General features: G+C 35.1%; 4 protein-coding genes across 4 annotated transcripts in view; all 4 read right to left on the minus strand.

The window, feature by feature from the left end:
• Positions 1–170, minus strand: part of HELRODRAFT_167483 (hypothetical protein) — a gene marked incomplete at both ends in the record, with an annotated part of 3,682 nt that extends 3,512 nt beyond the window's left edge. The window contains one exon of the mRNA XM_009012988.1: positions 60–170. Within this exon, the coding sequence (XP_009011236.1) occupies positions 60–170 (111 nt within the window). The remainder of the gene's footprint in view (positions 1–59) is intronic.
• Positions 171–2,739: 2,569 nt separating this feature from the next.
• Positions 2,740–8,089, minus strand: HELRODRAFT_72466 (hypothetical protein; the record flags this gene model as incomplete). The annotated part of the gene is made up of 13 exons (XM_009012989.1): positions 2,740–2,775; positions 2,896–3,012; positions 3,181–3,288; positions 3,792–3,919; positions 4,530–4,634; positions 4,728–4,801; positions 5,027–5,157; positions 5,609–5,704; positions 5,864–6,001; positions 6,460–6,611; positions 6,757–6,865; positions 7,007–7,193; positions 7,320–8,089. The coding sequence occupies 13 exons, from the start codon at positions 8,087–8,089 to the stop codon at positions 2,740–2,742; spliced, it is 2,151 nt and encodes a 716-aa protein (XP_009011237.1).
• A 5,467-nt stretch (positions 8,090–13,556) lies between these two features.
• On the minus strand, positions 13,557–14,251 carry HELRODRAFT_167485 (hypothetical protein; the record flags this gene model as incomplete). The annotated part of the gene is made up of 4 exons (XM_009012990.1): positions 13,557–13,647; positions 13,752–13,872; positions 13,976–14,086; positions 14,158–14,251. The coding sequence occupies 4 exons, from the start codon at positions 14,249–14,251 to the stop codon at positions 13,557–13,559; spliced, it is 417 nt and encodes a 138-aa protein (XP_009011238.1).
• A 2,799-nt stretch (positions 14,252–17,050) lies between these two features.
• On the minus strand, positions 17,051–18,526 carry HELRODRAFT_72093 (hypothetical protein; the record flags this gene model as incomplete). Its single annotated transcript, XM_009012991.1, has 3 exons — positions 17,051–17,127; positions 17,683–17,745; positions 18,409–18,526. Coding segments are annotated over 3 exons (258 nt in total), but the record flags the coding sequence as incomplete, so codon positions are not given.
• Positions 18,527–20,000: the final 1,474 nt, after the last annotated feature.

Genomic DNA, 20,000 nt, shown 5'->3' on the forward strand with positions numbered 1-20,000 from the left:
GTTAACGTCAATTTTGCTGACTGTAATGTAACATTTGATCTTTATATATTTTGACTTACTAAAATAATTTCATTTGTTGGCAACAAATTTATGAGAGACTTGAAAAAATTGATTTTTTTTGCTCTAACAAAATGAGATGCCTTCATTCCTTTACTGCCCGAAAGGAGCATCCTGATTCGCCCCTGGACGTATAAATAACAACTTCAACTTGCTTCAAACATGCTGATTTAAGAAATTTTAAAAAGGTTTAACGTTAAACTAAATACTTTCATGGCATATAAATCTACCCAATGTTTACTTATGAATTAAATATTCGTTCATTTCACGCTTAGAACTGTTTGAAGTATAAACACACACATTTTTATATTTCTTTCAAGACGAAGCATAGCGAAATAAATTGAAAAAATAACAACAATAATAATAATAAATAATAACAATAATAATAACAACAGGCGTACAGATGATATAATAATATAATATGACTTGCAGATGTGAAAATAGAACTTAATGGCGTTTTATGTTTCTACGTCAAACTTCAAGTTTGAGGACTATAGTTCAATTCTTGTTAAAAAACCCGATGTTATTGGCTGGGACGAACAATATTAATTGTAATTAAATTACTAATTCATTATTATAGCACTTGTAGAAAACTATTTTTATACTAAAAACTCTGCAATGGCATTGTTTCAAGATATGATAGTTGGAATTTTAGAAAAATTGACCAAAAAATTTGTACGCGCGTTTTGGAAAAAAATAGCTAAAGACATCAAAAGCGTTGAATTTACGTGCGCCTAAAACCGTATAACACACACACACAAACACACACACACACACATATATATATATGTATAGATATATATATATATATATATATATATATATATATATATATATATATTGTATGGAAGCAACTAAAATGCGAAAAATGAAATCAAAAATGGCACATGATTGCAAAAAGCTTTAAGGAATAACTCCAATGATATTCAGAGATGGATTGAATGAAATGAGTATGGAAAAAGAATAAAAAATAATTTCTATAAAAGATGCATTGATCATGAAAATATATTTGCACATGTGTTTCAGTGTATGTGTTTCTGTGTGTCTTTGTGTGCGCGTGTGTAGTTGACGCTAATTTTAGCGACTGAGCATATCTGCCTATTAAACATGTGAATGAACGATTGAATAAATGAACGAAAAAAACGAACGAACAAATGAATGAATGAATGAATGAACAAAGAAAAGAACGAATGCACGAACGAACGCACGAACGAAAGAACGAACGAATGAATGAATGAATGGATGGAAAAAAAATAACGAAATTATGAATAGGTAATTTTTGGTTGAATATAAAGTCGACTGAATAAATGATTAAATGATGGAACAAATGAATGAATAAATGAATGAATGAATAAATGAGCGGAAAAACACCTAAATGAATGATTAAAAATACAACAAAACGAAGTAATAAAAAGGAACTGATTATGCGAATTCCCGGCAAAACGTAACTGAACATAGAACGACTAAAAAATTGTTTTAAATAAAAAAAAAATCTCTAAACATCATTTTTTGCTTTAGACGAAAAAACCGGCAAAAAATAAAATAAACAATATAAATAAATAAATAATACAAAGTTAATAAATTAAATTAAGCAAAATTAATATCACATGCTAACATAAATGCCTGTTCACAAAAAGCTTTTTCACGTATATAGTTCTGGAAGAAATCAATTTATCTTACTTACGCTAATAATAATAATAATAATAATAATAAGAATAATAATAATCTACTATACTCATATATATATATATATATATATATATATATAATATATATAATATATATATATAAGCGGATATTACATTGAAGCGTTCTTTTACAGTACAATGTATGGGAACGCATTAGATAAATTGGTAATTATTAAGGTAATTATTAATATTGTTTATTATTATTATTATTATTTCAAATATTATGACGCACTCACATTTCAGAGAAAATTTTGTTAAAAAATGTAATTTTTTCGAATTTTAAAAAAGAAATATATATATATATATTTATTAATATATGTTAAAAACATCACGGATGGAGAATAATAATAATAACAACAACAACAACAATAATAATAATAACAATAATAATAATAATAACAACCATAATAATAATAACAACAACGTAGATACAAAGATATATATCATTTTACGTAAGCGAAACCCTCATTATTATCTAAAGAATATCAAAATAACGTTGTAGCATCGATCGGCATCATCATCATCGTCACCGCCGTCGTCATCATCATCATTGTGACGTCACCGTGACGAAACAATTACACTCATGACATAAACATTTTGTCACCATCATCATCGTCTTCATCATCTCTATCATTATCATCACCATCATCATTACCATCAGTATGACATATAGTGATAATGTAATAAGGTGATAAGAATAATGATGATAGCATAGTTGATACAATAGCCTGAACTATAGCATGAATGATATCTCTAATGATATCTTCAATGGTATCTTTAATGATAGTATCATAATTGACAAAGGATAATCACACGACGACGATGACGACGATGATGACAGAGCACTCATCATGACAAAGACGACGACGATGACGATCTAGTGACAAAACATGAAGAACAACAAAAGGACAAACGTTGTTGTTATTTTTATTGATGTTACTTTTGTTAATGTTGTTGTTGTTGTTGATGATGTTGTTGTTTGTTGACATTGTCGTTAGTATGTAGTCTTCTGGACGTGAGTGGCTCTCTCCTATTGGTTGAATTATTATTTGCATTATTTTTAATTATATTATCTTCATATTAACATTAAACAAAACCTCAAAAATACAAATATGAAAAAAATCATAAAAATAATTTTCTGCCAGCCCACCTCGCCGGCAACGTTGGTTAACTTGGTTGCGGCATTGGCCCCCACGCCCCAGTTAGGAATGCTGCACTCAATGTCAAGGGCAGACGCATTCAGGGGCTTCGTACCTCTGACCCAAACCTGATCGGTTGATTGGTTGATTGATTGATTGGTTGGTTGAATATTTGGCCGGTTAACATTAACTGTCATCAACGGAATACCTAACGACATCGCTATCATGATCCACACCATCATCATCATCATCATCACCACCATCATCATCATCATCACCACCACCAACCAACCCACCCTCATCTTCTCGCCACTCCTCAGTACGATGTCACTGGGGAGGACAGTCCCCACCTTCTCCCGATCATCTACCACTCTACTCAGCATCCAACCACCAATAAACTCATCCTAATTTATTTATAATTATTATTATTGTTTTTACTACTACTATTATTAATATTTTATAATAAATTCAATTATGTTTCATTCTATTAAGTTTTAATTATCATTGACGGTTAATTCATCGTGTGTATTTATGTTGAAAGTAAAAGAAGGTTGGCATTCATTGTTGCAGTTTGTATGTATGCATGTGGTCATGAAGTGTGAATGTGTATATAATACAAGACACGTCGTGTCGTGTGTAGGTACGCATTTATGTCCTGTGATGTGTATGTCGAATGTGTGTGGTGTGGTGTGTATTCAATTTGATCGTATTTAATCCAAAGAAGATTCACAATCAGTTAGTTTTAGTTCAATTTCTGCGAGTCTTCGTAAGAGCGAACAATGAAATTGACATGCTCCTTCTCTATAGTTGAAATTCATCGTCATTTAAGTACGTGTAACCAAATTCAGCTGATACTACTGCAGCTACAAATAGAGAGAGCAAAGTTAATGTGTAATTTTTATTTGACCTTCTGTCCAGTGTTCTCCAGGGTAATGAACTTTCCGTCTGGAGAGCATTCGGCCACACTGACTGGTCCCTTCGATGAACGTTGGAAGCTGGTGCGAGAGGGGGTCCTATCGGTAGGAGGGTGTTGGGCTGCTGCCGCTGGCTGTTGGTGGAGGTGGTGCGGGCCTGGTTTCATTGAAATTTAAATAAATAAAACAAATTCTGACTTTTTTCATCAAAAGCAGCCTTTTAATTTAAAGTTACTCGAAATCATAAATTAGTGAAAGAGAATTTTAAAACTAGCAACCTTCTTCATGCCATGGTGCCGACTGAGACTTCGGATCAACTTTGGGAGTAATTTTTTGCTCATTGACACTTCCCCCTCCTCCTCCCCCGGCTGTAGCTCCACCTCTCCCCGCATAACTTCCACCACGACCGCCGGTGTAGGCGCCTCTACCTCCTCTTCCACTCGTACCTCTACCAGCGTCTGGTTGAGAAATTCCTCCGCGACCCCCGCCACCGGCATATCCACCCCGTCCAGCGCCCCCGTCAGCATCTTTTCCGGGTGTCACGGCAGGAGGGCCCGTTGGCTTTACGGCAGGAATTTCTCCTCGACCACCACCCCCTCCAGTACCTCCACTTATCACTCCACCCCCTCTACCGCCAGTTGCACCTCCTCTACCAGCAATATCGCTGATGGGTGGTTTGTTATCTTTTGCTGGCTGTTTTGAGCCGTCTGTAACTGGGCTACCGCCACCACCGCCACTGCTACTACCACCACCACCATAACTACCACCACCACCATAACTACCGCCACCGCCGTAACTTCCACCACCACCATAACTTCCACCTCCTCCCTTGCCACCTTTGTCATCAAAGGGTGATTTGTCGCGTCTGCCATCGTCGAATCCCTTCTTATCGTCGTATATCTTGCCGCCACCACCAGCTCCACCACCACCACCACCACCACCACCAGATATGCTGCTACCACCACCTCCATATCCCGGGTAGACGTCACCTCTCCTCATCAGTCTGTTGGTGACCACGTTGTAATTGAATCGTACATTGAAATAATCATTTCTCATTATAAACCACAACGCTGACAACTTACGTCTTGCCAGCCAATAGCACGAGTCACAGACAGACAGACAAACAAACAACAACTAAGTAGCAGCAATTAAACACATACGACATATACAACTACGTAAACAACACCAAAACATGAAACACACAACCACCACACCACACCACAAGCACACTAACCTAGTCTCTTCAGTTTCTAATAATTTCCTGTATGCTTCAATCTCCAGCTCCAATCCCATCTTGGCGTTCATGATGTTCTGCAGCTCCTTCAGGATAGCTTCCAGTTCCGCCCTCAGTTTGGCCACCTTAAAATTTTTTTAAACATTTTTGAAGTTAAAGCTTTCGCCCGAGCCATCCACATTTTCTTTGATGTATTTTCACGTGTTTTAAATAAAATTTCATTAACATTCCCACATAATCATGTTCATCATTTTAAAAATTGTCAGGTGTTTTAATACAATCAGACATTACTATTAAACTGGGATGAAAAATTGAAAGGAAAAACGAAAAAATAAGAGTAGGTCTTGTTGAACATCATTCATAGCGGTGAGACATTTGAAAAGAATTATTTATCTAGCTGATGTCTTCTCAAATATAATATTATCATTGAAATAATTAGACAACACGCTTCATTGAATGGCGAGTTGGAAACTCCAAATGATGCATATCCGTGTTCAAATATGAGGAAAAATTCACCAAAAAGTCCAAAAAATACGAAAAGTAAAACGCTTGACAAACTGTAAAAAATAATTATACCTCCACTTTCAAGTCTCCGTTCTCTCTCTCCCACTCTCTTTCTCTTTCATCACGATCTCTCCTCATTATTTCCAGCTCCCTTATCAGCTGAGCGTTCTGTTTAGCAAGGATGAATACAAAACAATTAAATTGTTATGAAAAAATAATTATGATAACATTAAGAAGAAGGAAGCAAAAAGGGAAAGAAAAATATTGACATGACGTTTTTGCCTTTAATTTTTTAGTTTGTAAAACCCTTAAACATTTTTTCTCCACCTTGCTATCGAGACTGCTCATCTTTTCGTTTAGCTCGCTTATGTAGGTCCTCATCTTGCGACTCTCTTCCTTGTTGCGACTGGTCAGGTCAGCTCCAGGCCCGCCCTGTCTTTGAATGTTCGTCGTGTACTCCTGGATCTGAGTGCCGCAAAATTTAGGATTTTACAAATTGAGATTACTGAATCGAAAAATTTTGCTGATGTATTCATAAAAATCGAGAATGATGAATTCATTTCAATCGTGAAAAAATACATATTTTATTGGCGTTATTTCTATATTATTATATATCTATTTGATGAATGATCATACCATTAATCTCTGGTTTTGTATCAGTATAATTGTCTTTTAGCGAATTTTTTAAACCAAATATAATATGAAACGCATCTTTTTAGTTAAAACAACAGTGTAATCTCAATGTTTATGTTTATCCAACCTGTTTAATTTCAATGTTTGTTAGAGAAAAATAAAATCGAAAAATTAACTGAAATTGTTTAAAGGTAAATGAAAAATAAATATTTGAACGTAACAATGTCCCGCGTGTTAAACCGACGTCTGCCAGAGTTTGAATTTTTAAATGATTGCAAGAAATAATCCACCTTAGTGTTGTAGAAGAATTCCATCTCCGACCTAATGTTATCCAGTTTGTCGTCATAGACCTGCTGTATCTCTCTGAGCGCCTGTCCCATTTCATTCTTCCAGAATTCTCTGTTCTCGGGGGTGGTGTCCCTGTATGCCAGGGCCGCCAGCTCTCTCATCTCCTAATCACGTCGTCATAATTTTAATTAATCTCGCTTAAATCTTAGTTTAACATTTTGATTCAATCTAAATTTTGAGCAAGTATTTAGAATTATTTTAGGATCAAGTATGTAAAAGGAAGATAATGATAAAAAAACTGTGGATGCTTGCTTGTTCGTGGATGGCTTTCAAGAATTCCAATTCTTCTTCTAGAGTCTGCCTTCTATTCTCCGCGTCAACGTGCTGAAGAGTTTCGTTGTCCAGATCCTTAAGGTTTTTAAAAATCAGTCTTTTAAAATTATAAAAAAATAAGATAGAAATATATTTTTAGATACTTTCAAATTGACGGTAAACTTAACATTAATTATTATCTTAAAATTTATTAACTAAGAGAATGGTTTAACTTACAAATCTTGCTCTGTTGAGCGCGTCAGTCAAGTAAGCAATCTGCTTCTTCTCTTTGTCCTTGTCAGTTTCGAAAGCATTCACTCGGCGACGCAACATGCTGATCTCTGCCTCCTGATCAGACAGCTGCTGGTTCTGCTTCTCTGCTCTCTCCCGCCAGTCATCAGCGTCTCGTCTGGCGTCCATCTCTCTAGTTTTACATTCGATAAAATTATCTCATGTTTATTCATAGTAAAAATAATTGAAATAACTATGCAATTTCTTTAAATTGTATAATTTTTAAACGGTTTAAAATAGTGAGAAATATTTTTGATACCTTTGTCTAGTTTCATCGAGTTGTTCCTCCAACGAAGCAACACGTATTTCCAACTTTGCCTTGTCTCGTTCACTATCATCCAACAACTTCTTCGATTCCTCCAGTTCAGTTTGGTACATGGCCTTCACAGCTGAGGTTTCCTTACCCCAACTCGCCCTCAGCTTCTCGAGTTCATCTGCTAACTTTCGATTTTGAGCCTCTAAAAATCTAACCTTCTCGATGTAGCTGGCGAATCTTTCATTGAGGTCCTGCATGTCACGTTTTTCTTTCTCTCTTGACTCCATCATAGAGCTAACGTTGCTGTGCGTCATTGCTCCGTATGCTTCAGGGGTGAACCCTCCTCTGGAGCCAGCTCCATACTGAAAGGATCTTTCTACAGAAAAACTTCTTCCCCCTACGCCACCAGTTCTGAAAGTGTAGGGCGCAACTGCTGATCTCTGAATGACCAGACTGCGAGGGGTCACAATCGGTCTGTAGATGGGCCGCTCTGAACTTGAACTCGATGTCACGACTCGTTCTCGATACGTTGAGCTGGTTCCTCCTCCAGCACCTCCGCTTGTGTATCCAGAAGTGCCACCACCGTAACTTGATGCTCCTCCCCTGCTACTTCCTCCTCCATATCCTGAGGTTTCCCTTTCCTCGTGCCTGGTCGTGGTTGTGCCCCCCCCACGTCCCTTTGATTCATCGATGTACGTTTCTTTAATTACTTCCTTTCTTTTGTAACTTTCAGCTCTATCTCTATCTCTCTCTCTCTCTCTCTCCCTCTCCATTTCCCTTTCTCTCTCTCTCTCCCTTTCTCTCTCTCTTTCCTTTTCTCTTTCCTTATCATATCTCTCTCCGCTGTGGTCATCGTAACGGGATCTACTGTAGTCAGATCTCCTATCATCATCATATCTGTCGTCACCTCTTTCTTGTCTATAGAAATCGCTACCCCCCCTACTTCCTCTATCTCCACTCCCACTCCTGAATCCCTCTCTGTCGTATTCCTCTCTCCTACTGCTGCTGTTGTGACTATCGTAACGATCGTGGTCGCCAGCTCTGTCGTAGTCGTCGAAGCCACCGACTCTGCGGTAGGTGCTGCTCGATGATTCCGTGTAGCCCCTGTCGCCGCTCGAACGATAGTCAGACATTGTCTGAAAATGTTTTATTATTTTTCAATTGAATCAAAAAAACACTTTCAAATAAATTTTCCTCAGCACAACGTTTTGTTTTATTGAAATTTTTCACTGGAATAAAAAATGATACGATCAAAAATGAAAGTTTACCTTTTAAATAACCAAAGAAGAAGCAAATGTTAATAAGTCCAAACGTTCCTGGACCTTCTCTGCAGAAACGAAATGCAGAGAGAAGAGAATGCGAATGCAAATGTATTTATTGATTCTGCGCTGGTTCGTCTCTTGCTGGCTGCATCGCTTCTGCCGCGTTCTGCTGCTGTTCGATCGTTTGCTACTTTTGCAGGCATTCATGTACCATGACGATGCTTCGTATCTTCAACGGAGAAATTAACAGGTAAATTGCACCGACAATATTATTACGGACTACAGTTTCAATTTAAACTATTCCCTCTTATTGACATTTTATAACGCATTTTATATAATGAAGCCTAAAGTTTAAAGGTTAAAGGTCAATTACACTCTTCCAAAGTTTAGAGGATTCAACAAAGCGCACAACCATCGTATATGAATACGTGCTAAACGACGCGTCACACACGAAGCATGCGATAGGCGGGGATCTTTTTGTCACATTCAAACCCGGTTACTGCGAAACAGCACCAGGCGACCTTAACCATTAGACCATCACGCCACCCTAGCGAGTTCTGTATATAAAATACAAGATAAATTGCTATTGTAGGGATCAAACATTCATTTATTAATTATCTTATATATTAATTATTGTTAAAGATTTTTGCAATTTTCAACGTTACCTAATCTGTGTTGCTTTTCTCTCGATCTTCTTTCTTTTTTCCTGAGAGCTTGTTAACGAGACGGCTTGATATTCATGTTAGAATAACATTTTTTACGCCTGAATTGTGTTTGTTTTGTTTATTTAACTTCACAACATGATGACTTGTTAGTAGCAGAGCGCTCGTACTAACAAATTGGTGACCCCGACGTGATTCCTCTGGCGTTAATCAAAAACTTCTCCGTAATAAATTTTCAATTTTTAACATGGCGGAATCCTGATTAAAAAATATCGACATGATATCCATCAAGTTGCCCACCTCTATGGATACAGCATCGACAGAATGGTTTGAAATTGCTGAAACTCAATTTCATCTCCGAAAAGTTAGTTCATCTGAAACAAAATTTTATCATATCCTATCATAGCTACCGGTAGATTTGGTTGCAAAATTACCACAACACATGTTTCATGTTAGAAATTATGACGACCTCAAAACAGCGGTGATATCGATTTACGAAAGAACAAAACCAGAATTGTTCGCTCGCTTGATTGGAGATACTAAAATGACCGGCAGACCATCACACTATTTACAAGAATTATTAGTGACAGCCAATAAAATTGGAGTGGAAGACGAACTCGTACGTCATACGTTTATAAAAGCTCTTCCAACAACAATTTCTCCAGTCATCGACGCTCAAAAAGATTTCGATCTACAGCGATTGGGAAATTTAGCAGATGAATTAATCCCATTTGCTAAAAACGAAATTTACACTATGAACAGAGGAACAACGAACAACAACAACACACATTTCAACAGAACTAGTTCAGCAAACCGCATCCCTGATACGAACATCCCAATCAACATTCGCCCATTTTGTAAAGACCAACGCACTCAAATCTGCCGGGGTCACTTATATTTTGGCAACAAATCGAAAACGTGAAAACTATGGTTTACAAATTCAACCATCTACAAGACCTCCATCTCCAGCCCAGATGAGATCACTCGCAAACAACACTCCTTCACCCCAGCCGTCGGAAAACTGATCAGGCGAGCCGAAGTCGCATCAATCGGCTCGCCACTTTTTGAAGTTGCCGCAAGAATTGGATGCACGACATCAAAATTAATAGTCACAATCAGTCACAATCATCCCAACAAAATTTTCAGCACGATTATGTTTGCAACCCACTGCCGTTCACCTGTCAACTGAGAGTGGTCAAAACATTACCTGTCATAGAGAAACCATTGTTTAAATCCACATCGTTTTTTCGTTCGTTTGTTCATTGATTCGTTGATTCATTCATTCATTCGTTCGTTCGTTCATTCATTCCTTCATTCATTTATTCATTCATTCATTCACTCATTCCTTTCTTCCTTCCTTCATTCATTCATTCATTCTTTCATTCATTCATTCATTCATCCATTCATATTTTAATCAGACAAAATATTTGCACGCAAACAGACATTCATCTAATCATACATATCTACGAACAATTTCGAGATTTTATTGAGAAAAGAAAAACACAAAACTTTTAACATTTTTTATTTTATTTCAGATTTAAAACAAACATATCTACACGAAATATAGACTGATAAAAAATTAATAGCAGCATTTGGTTGGAAAGCCCTCGTTTGCTTCCATGTTGGCATGTTGGTATGAGACGCTCTGACCGCTTTGAAGTCCCATCACAGATCACCATGGAACGACCTCCAACGGACCATGGCCAGCCCCAACCAACTAGTTTGAAATGCTTCTCCTTACAAGAACCATCCAGTCCGATGACGCAGAACAATTTGATGCAGAAGCCTTCACTCGTTGAACAATTCACAAAAAATTTAATTCAATATGAAATATAAGTGGGAGAGAAAATATAAAAAAATAAAAACAGAAAAATGTAAAAGTAAATTAAAATGAAAAAATACTTATCTTTTTGCGTGGCAATCGATCGTCCTCCAATCCATCGGAACATTTTCAAACAGGTTTCTTCCTGTGAAAAATTACAAATCATCATGAAAAGAATACAGCACTAATGACTACTGTATGTACCTCAAATATCAATCAATCGATTGTTTATGGAAATTCCCACCCACCACCCGGCCTCCTTTTGGAAAGTTTGATCCAGAAGCCTACACCCGTTGAACAATCTGCAAAAAACTATAAAAAAATAACTGGATGAGAAAATAAAAAAAAACAAAAATTACACATCACATTAAAAATGGAAAAAGAAAATAGAGAGCTACCTACTTACGTTCAATTAACTCGGCTCAGTCCCTAACTTACCTATGTTCAATTAACTCGGCTCAGTCCCTAACTTACCTATGTTCAATTAACTCGGCTCAGTCGCTAACTTACCTATGTTCAATTAACTCGGCTCAGTCCCTAACCTACCTATGTTCAATTAACTCGGCTCAGTCCCTAACTTACCTATGTTCAATTAACTCGGCTCAGTCGCTAACTTACCTATGTTCAATTAACTCGGCTCAGTCCCTAACCTACCTATGTTCAATTAACTCGGCTCAGTCCCTAACCTACCTATGTTCAATTAACTCGGCTCAGTCCCTAACTTACCTATGTTCAATTAACTCGGCTCAGTCCCTAACTTACCTATGTTCAATTAACTCATAAACATATTAAAAATGCAGAGAAAGTAAAAAAACAATGAACGAACGAAATAAATGTAAAGGTGAATTAAAATGAAAAAATACTATCTTTTAGCGTGGCGATCGATTATCCTCCAGCCCATCGGAATATTTTTAAACAGATTTCTTCCTGTAAAAAATTACAAACCATCATGAAAAGTATACAGTAACTTATGATTACTGTATGTACCTTAAATATCAGTTCATGAAAATTCCCACCCACCACCCGGTCTCATTTTGGAAAGTTTGCCCTCCTCCCTCCTCAAAGTTGTCTTCATCCACCACTGCATTTCCTTAAGGTTAAAAAATTAAAAATAAATATTTTTAATAGCATGTATGACGAAGTCAACGTACCTTAGTTCCACTGAAAGTCAATTGATATTTCTGACGAAATTGTCCTTGAAACACGATCCGTACTGACGAATGGTTGCCATCCCGTATCCAGTAAGATAAAGTAGATAGAGAAAGAGAAGATTCTCATCAGAAAGCTTAGCATTGCCTGCATCTCAAATTACTTAACCTATAATAAAAATAATCTTATCTACCTATTCAATTAACTTAACTAAACATATATCTTAAAATCTAAATGAGTGTATGATGCTAAGGTAGTCGATATCCCTCTTCAATCTCCCTCTCTTGCCCAGGGTGTCGCTGATACCATGCGGTGCACTGAGTATTGGCTGTGGACCTGGTCACGCTACGGACATGAGCCTCGTAAGCGATGTATCGTGCCGCCAGCCGCCAAACAGTACGTTGCTTGAGGATTCGAAGCTCACCTGTACAACGGACTTCGAAATCAGAGTCAATCGACTACCGAAGCCTTAACTTACCTATTAACTACAATTGCCCTAGCCTTAAAAGACTACAAAACTCAAAGAGCCCATGCTTTAACTTAATAATAATAATGTTAAACTTAATGATAAGCCTACCTATTGATACACTTACATCGTTCCTATCATTAAATTATAGCCCTTAATTACCTATGACATTAAATTACTCTCAACCTTAGTAATAATAAAATAATGTGTTGTGAAAATAAAATTACGCTCAATATAATGTGATGCATGTGTGTTTGGTACGGTAGTGGAAAGACCCCTTCATTCTCCCTCCCTTGCACAGCGGTTCGCCGACGGCCATTGTACCGGGCAGTCAACCATTGCCGTACCGGATGGTAAACCATTGCCGGTACACCACTGGCCACTAACGCTTGTCGCCGTACAACGGAATTTGAAATCCAGGGTCTTTCGACTATCGTACCTACCTAATAAAACTAAATAAACATTCTTAACGCAAATGCAAAAAAGAATAGAAGAGGCAAAACTTACCTATTCAACTACGTTAATGTTGTATGTTTTCTATCTATCCTACCTACAATTAAAATTATCCCTATCTAACATACCTATCAAAACTTAATGTAATGTGTGTGTGGGTGTGTGTGTTGAATAAAGAGAAAAAGTAAAACATAGAAGATCCGACTCCATAATGAACTCCTCCACAAATGCATCGTACTGAGGTCTTTTCGGGAAATTCTGTGAAAAATTCAATACTGACACTGATGCAAATTCTTAGGCGTATCCTACATGAACAAAAACTAATCATTTGTTATTTACTAATGGAAGATTCGACTTCATAATGAACTCCTCCACAGATGCCGGCATTCAAGGTCTAACTTACTGTGCTGTTGAAGGATGGTCCCATCACTGATCGACATTCTGCATCGTACTGAGGTCTTTCCGGAGGTTCTGTGAAAACTTCAGTACTAATACTACTGCAAATTCTTGAGCATTCCTGAATGAAAGAAATATTATTTAATTATTATAATTATTGTTTACTAATGGAAGATTCGACTCCATGATGAACTCCTCCACTGATGCCGGCGTCCAAGGTCTGACTTGCTGTGCAGTTGAAGGATGGTCCCATCACTGATCGACAATCTGCATTGTACTTGAGGTCTTTCCGGGAGGTTCTGTGAAAACTTCGATACTGGTACTGATGCAAATTCTAAGGCCTCTTCTAAATGAAAGAAATATTATTTAACTATTATAATTATTGTTTACTAATAAAGATTCGACTCCATGATGAACTCCTCCACTGATGCCGGCGTCCAAGGTCTGACTTGCTGTGCAGTTGAAGGATGGTCCCATCACTGATCGACAATCTTGAGGTCTTTCCGGGAGGTTCTGTGAAAACTTCGATACTGGTACTGATGCAAATTCTAAGGCCTCTTCTAAATGAAAGAAATATTATTTAACTATTATAATTATTGTTTACTAATAAAGATTCGACTCCATGATGAACTCCTCCACTGATGCCGGCGTCCAAGGTCTGACTTGCTGTGCAGTTGAAGGATGGTCCCATCACTGATCGACATTCTGCATCGTACTGAGGTCATTTCGGGAGGTTTGCGAAAACTTCGATACTGGTACTAATGCAAATTCTAAGGCGTCTCCTAAATGAAAAAAAAAATTATTTAATTATTGTTTAATAATGGAAGATCCGACTCCATAATGAATTCCTCCACAGATGCCGGCGTCCCAGGTCTGATTTGCTGTGCGGTTGAGGATGGTCCCATCACTGATCGACATTCTGCATCGTACTGAGGTCTTCCCTGGAGGTGCTGTGAAAAATTCGATTCTGATACTGATGCAAAATCTTAGGCGAATCCTGAATTTTAAAAAAATTATTCATTTAATTACTAACGAAAATCAAAAACGAGTCGGTCGTGGCGAAAAACGCCATCTAGCTGGCTAGCAAAGAAAAGAACCGCAAAGAACCGCAAAGAAAAGAGCGAAGATACACCTCAATATACCTCAATATATATACCTCAATATATATACCTCAATATTCCTCGATATACCTCAATATATATACCTCAATATTCCTCGATATACCTCAATATATATACCTCGATATACCTCAATATACCTCAATATATATACCTCAATATACTTCAATATACCTCAGTATATATACCTCAATATATATACCTCGATATACTTCAATATACTTCAATATACTTCAATATACCTCACTATAACTCAATATACCTCAATATACCTCTTTACCTCTATACCAAATGAGATCAGGCATTTCTGGCTCAAGCGAGCATGCGAGGCAAAAGTGCCTGATCTGGTTTCAATGCTTTTTCAGCTTCTATTTATACTCGTTTCAGCCATACATTCTCATCATTTCAACCATTCACATCAGTAGAAAGTTTATTTCATTTATGTAATACACTACTATACAGTCTTAACGACAATGCTAGCCAAACTAAATTAACGTCGGTAAGTAACGCCTTCGAAGCTTTCTGATTGGCTGGTTGGTAATTCTATATAGCTTTTTATAAAAACATATAGAATTTAAAATCTATTTTTTATGTTAATTTATTATATAAATTCACTATTGAAATAACAGTTAATGTTGTTACTTTAAATATTATAAGTATATGCTTTATCTATATTTTTTGTTATATGCGTTTATTATTGCTGTATGAGCAGTTCAATTTCCACTAAGAGGGATAGAACTTGAGGCCACACCTTTCTTACTTTTAGCTCTGATCTGAATACATATCGATACCTTTTTGTAGAATCATGATTAGTAACGCAATGTTTTTGTAGAATCATGATGATCATCGTTGCGAGAGAGATAGATAGAAAGAGAGAGAGAGAGAGAGAGAGAAATAACTTGAGACCACACCTTATTAAAATCGAGAGCTGACTGAATACATATCGATATTTTTTTGTAGAATCATGTAACGCAATTTTATCGCTATAGCAAATAATTAAATTTTTAAAATTTTTTTAGTGTGTATTAATTAGTTCGGTCAAAAGTGTGTATCAAAGTTTGATATCTCAATGAAATTAATTTAAGATGTTTTTTAAAAGTCAAGGTCGGTTCTTTTTTTAATGTCTTGTTGGTTCGTGATCCTCATGTATGTGCTTGGCTCGTACAGTATGCAGTTACCAGATTCGAATACACATGCTTCGTGTGTGTGCTGCGTTTCTCAGTAGCACGTATAAGTAGCACGTACGCGATGTGCATCTTTACTTCGAAAATAAAAATTATAAAATAAAGGAAGGTGTTAGGCAAGGCTTTGTATTCTCTCCAGACCTGTACAATCTCTATAGTGAGATCATCATGAGAAAGATAGAAGATCTACTGGGTATATTCATTGGAGGCGTGAATATAATACATAAACTATAATAATAATTATTATTATAATTATCATTATAATGGCTACAAGCCATTGCACATAATTCATTTTTTAATTGCCTCATTTAATACGGATGTCAAACAATGACTTGTATTTGGTAGCAGCGAATCTTATTCAGCGATATTATAAAATATTATTCAGCCATTAATTCATCTGAACTTGAGGTATATCACGATAGGAATCGCCATCATCGTGCCTACCTGTTAACTTGAAAATATTCAATATATACGATAAATTATTTTCATATGAAAACCGATTTTTCAAATTTAGATAACTACAACAAATAAATCCCACGTGGCTCATAAACAGTCGAAAATTTTAAAACTCCCATCACAGTTTGAAGGAAAACTGACACAAGACAAGCTGGTAAACTTCAACATCCACTTGAAAATTGCACAAATTAGTTGACGATTTCCCCCAAAGAAAGTGGCCAGTACGGGAATTCATCTATCAAGTTGCTACATTTGAAAGATGATTTTTTGGTTCTTATGAAGATTTCAAAAATTTCTGACAAAAAATACAAGTTCGTATGAAAAGCTTGCCGGAAATTCAAAAATCACACTCTTTAGACCGGGTAATCAAGCGCACATTGAACATGGCAAATCCGATCTGTACGTTCGAAATACGAAACCAAAAAATATCACATAAAATTTTTCTTCCATATTCAACAATTAACAACATCATCGCCTATAATTTATAGAATACCAAAAATAATTTAAATGAAAAGCCAAATTAATAGGATGTAACAACAACGTCCAAACATGAACCGAACTCAAAAAAAAACTTCTGCTACAGAAATGTAATGTAGCATGTACATGTGGAATAATAACAAATTATTAATTAATTAACTAACTAACCAGCCAGTTAAACAACAAGAGTTAAACCATAGCAAATAACAATATAGCAACATATACAATTTACGATAAAATGAATGTTAGTACGATGATTAAATTGAGGCATACAAAAAATTAATAATATTTATTTCAATCCGTATGTATCGATCAATCTTTTGGCCACGCATATGTACTGCTTCTGTGCATCCTCTTTCGACAGGCCTGTGAATTTGGAGAAAAGAAATAAACCTTTAGCTTATTTTTTTAAAGGTCCATAAGTATTTTAAGGTTTATAAATATGTTCATAAATATTCCATATATATATATATATATATATATATATATATATATATATATATATATATATATATATATATAGTATGTTATTCAGTTGAAATAATTTACTCTTACAGTTTTTCAACTTATATTGATGTTAGTAAACACATTGTGTACTGAAACATTTGCCAGTGTGATTATTTAAAAAAAATGAATTAATGGATAAATGAATGACTATATGAATGAATAGATAAATGAATGAATGGATAGATGGATGATTGAATGAATGAATAAATGAATGAATAAAGTTAACAACTGTTTGAACATTAAAAAAATAGTCATTAGCATATTGAAATGACAAAATAATATTTTAAACAAGTTAACTGAAAAAAAAAACTAACAGGTAAATAATCAAACAAACAAAATGAATGGATGAATGAATGAATGAATAAATGGATGAATAAATGGATGAATAAATGAATGAATGAATGAATGAATGACCTTTTCTTCCATTCCAGTTATCCCATTTAGCTTTTCCTTTAAAGTCTAGCATACCAGGTCTCGCTGGAAAAATTAAAAAAAAATTAGTTTTTACAGAAAAAACATTAATCAAATTAAGTAAAAAATGTAAATGGATAAAAAAAATGCAGCCTCTTGAAACAGTGCCTTGGACAACTGCATAGACAAGCTATCCACTCTACATTCTCAAGAAATTAAAATTAAACAAGTTTTTTGAACGAGTTTCTTTTTGAATTCATTACTGGTCAAATTTAAAAAAAAAAGTAGTAGTATAAATAAGTGATGATCTTGAGAGTTTTAATGCTTATAGCCAAGGTTGTACAGATAATAAGGGGCAGGTACAGTTGAAGAAAAAATTATAGAGATTAAACTATTGCAAAAGGTGATAAAAAATTGTGATAAGAAAGCTGTCTTTCAATTACGCAATGGTTATTTGATAATTTCCTGTCTATTTAAATATAATATTAATAAATAAATATACACATAAAAAATAAATTCATCTATGTTATACACATTTTCAGCATAGTCATACTAATATATGCAACACAATCCTATAGATAGAGACTTACAGAGTATTGGTGCAACCTACAAAATGGGTATACAAACACATTTGTGAAACACTCCTCTGAAATGAATGTGTTTGTGTGGTGTGCATGTGGTTGTGTGGCTTGTGTGTGTGTGTGTGAGTGTTATGTGTGTATGAACAACCTGTATTAGTGTCCCCAACAGTGGCCTGCTTATAAAGACCATAGAGTTCTAACAGCTCATCATCTGTCGGTTGGCTTTTCAACTTTTTCACATCCTCGGCTGCTTTGTTGAATTCTGCCTACAAATTATTTTTAAAAATATTAAATTAAATAAAACAATCAATAAAAGAGTAACATAAACGTTATAAAAATATAAAGTAAAGTTTGTGTAGTAAAAAAAAGATAACACACAAAAAAATACATTAAAAAATAAAATTTTAATTTTAGATAGATCATGATACAAATGATTATTTTAATTAATATTATTGTTAATATAACCTCATTATTTTAATAATCAAATAAAATTAAATTAATTTAATTTTAATTTAATTAACTAATGGGTACTATGTTGTCAATAATATAATAAATTAACAAATAACGCTATCTATCTAGAGGAGTCTTTACTAGATGTTATGTTATACTTTATTATGTTTATTTTATTATATTATTATACTATAATTAATATAACAGTATAACTGTATTTAATACAGTGTATTATAAAACCAGTAACTGTTGTAATCGTAATGTGATCGTAATGTAATGTAATATGAAAATCAGGCAAACAGGCATAATTAAATATAAAAAACCAGCTAACCTCAGTCATCTTGAATTAATTCAATTAATTTAATTAATTTCACTAATCAAATAAATACAAATCCAGTTAGCATTCGGCACGATCGTCAGATACAAAAGTGAAGTGGGCAAAGGTAACAGAAACAAAACAGGGATGGTCTAATCGACGTGAAATTATGAAACTGAAAAAACATTCATTCAGGCATCTCTGGTTATTAAATCAATGTTAAAATAATTGTCACATATAGCATTAAAGGCTCCAATCTAACCTTGACGTTTGTCGGATGAGTTTATCAATCAATCAATCAATCAATCAATCAATCAATCAATCAATCAATCAATCAATCAATCAATCAATCAATCAATCAACCAATCAATCAGTTTATAAAGCGCTATTTTCGCAATGTTCAACAGGGCTTCTCAATGAATTCGCTCTAAACTTCGTAAGTGATGGAGAAGTCGTCAGAGAAGGAGGTAGAGAGTTCCAGAGATAAGGGCCAAAAAAAGCAAAAGCCGAATTAGCAAAAGAGTGTTTAACACGAGTTAAGAAGAGGTGAAAACAAGAAGACGATCGTAAAAGGGAGCGTTTAGGTTCAATTAATATATCTGATAAGTACTTAGGAAATAATTTAGATTGAGACTTATACTGAAATGTGCAAATTTTAAAAATTACTCTATATTTTATAGGTTACCAGTGCAAGAGAACAAAATATGGAGATATATGAGAAAAGAAAAGGGCACTAGAAACTAGACGAGCAGCTGAGTTAAAAGCATTACTTAAAGGATAGAGTGTAGAATCATGAAGACCATAGTAGAGCGAGTTACAATAATCCATCCTAGATAAGACTAAGGAAGTAACAAGGAGAAGAAAAGTAGGATCGTCAAAAAAAGGCAAAAGTTGTTTTATTCTACGTAGATGAAAGTAAGAACTTCTAGCAACACAATTACTCTGAGAAAAAAAAGACATGCTAAAATCAAAAA

The sequence above is a fragment of the Helobdella robusta genome (assembly GCF_000326865.2).
Source record: "Helobdella robusta unplaced genomic scaffold HELROscaffold_11, whole genome shotgun sequence".
NCBI lineage: Eukaryota > Metazoa > Annelida > Clitellata > Rhynchobdellida > Glossiphoniidae > Helobdella > Helobdella robusta.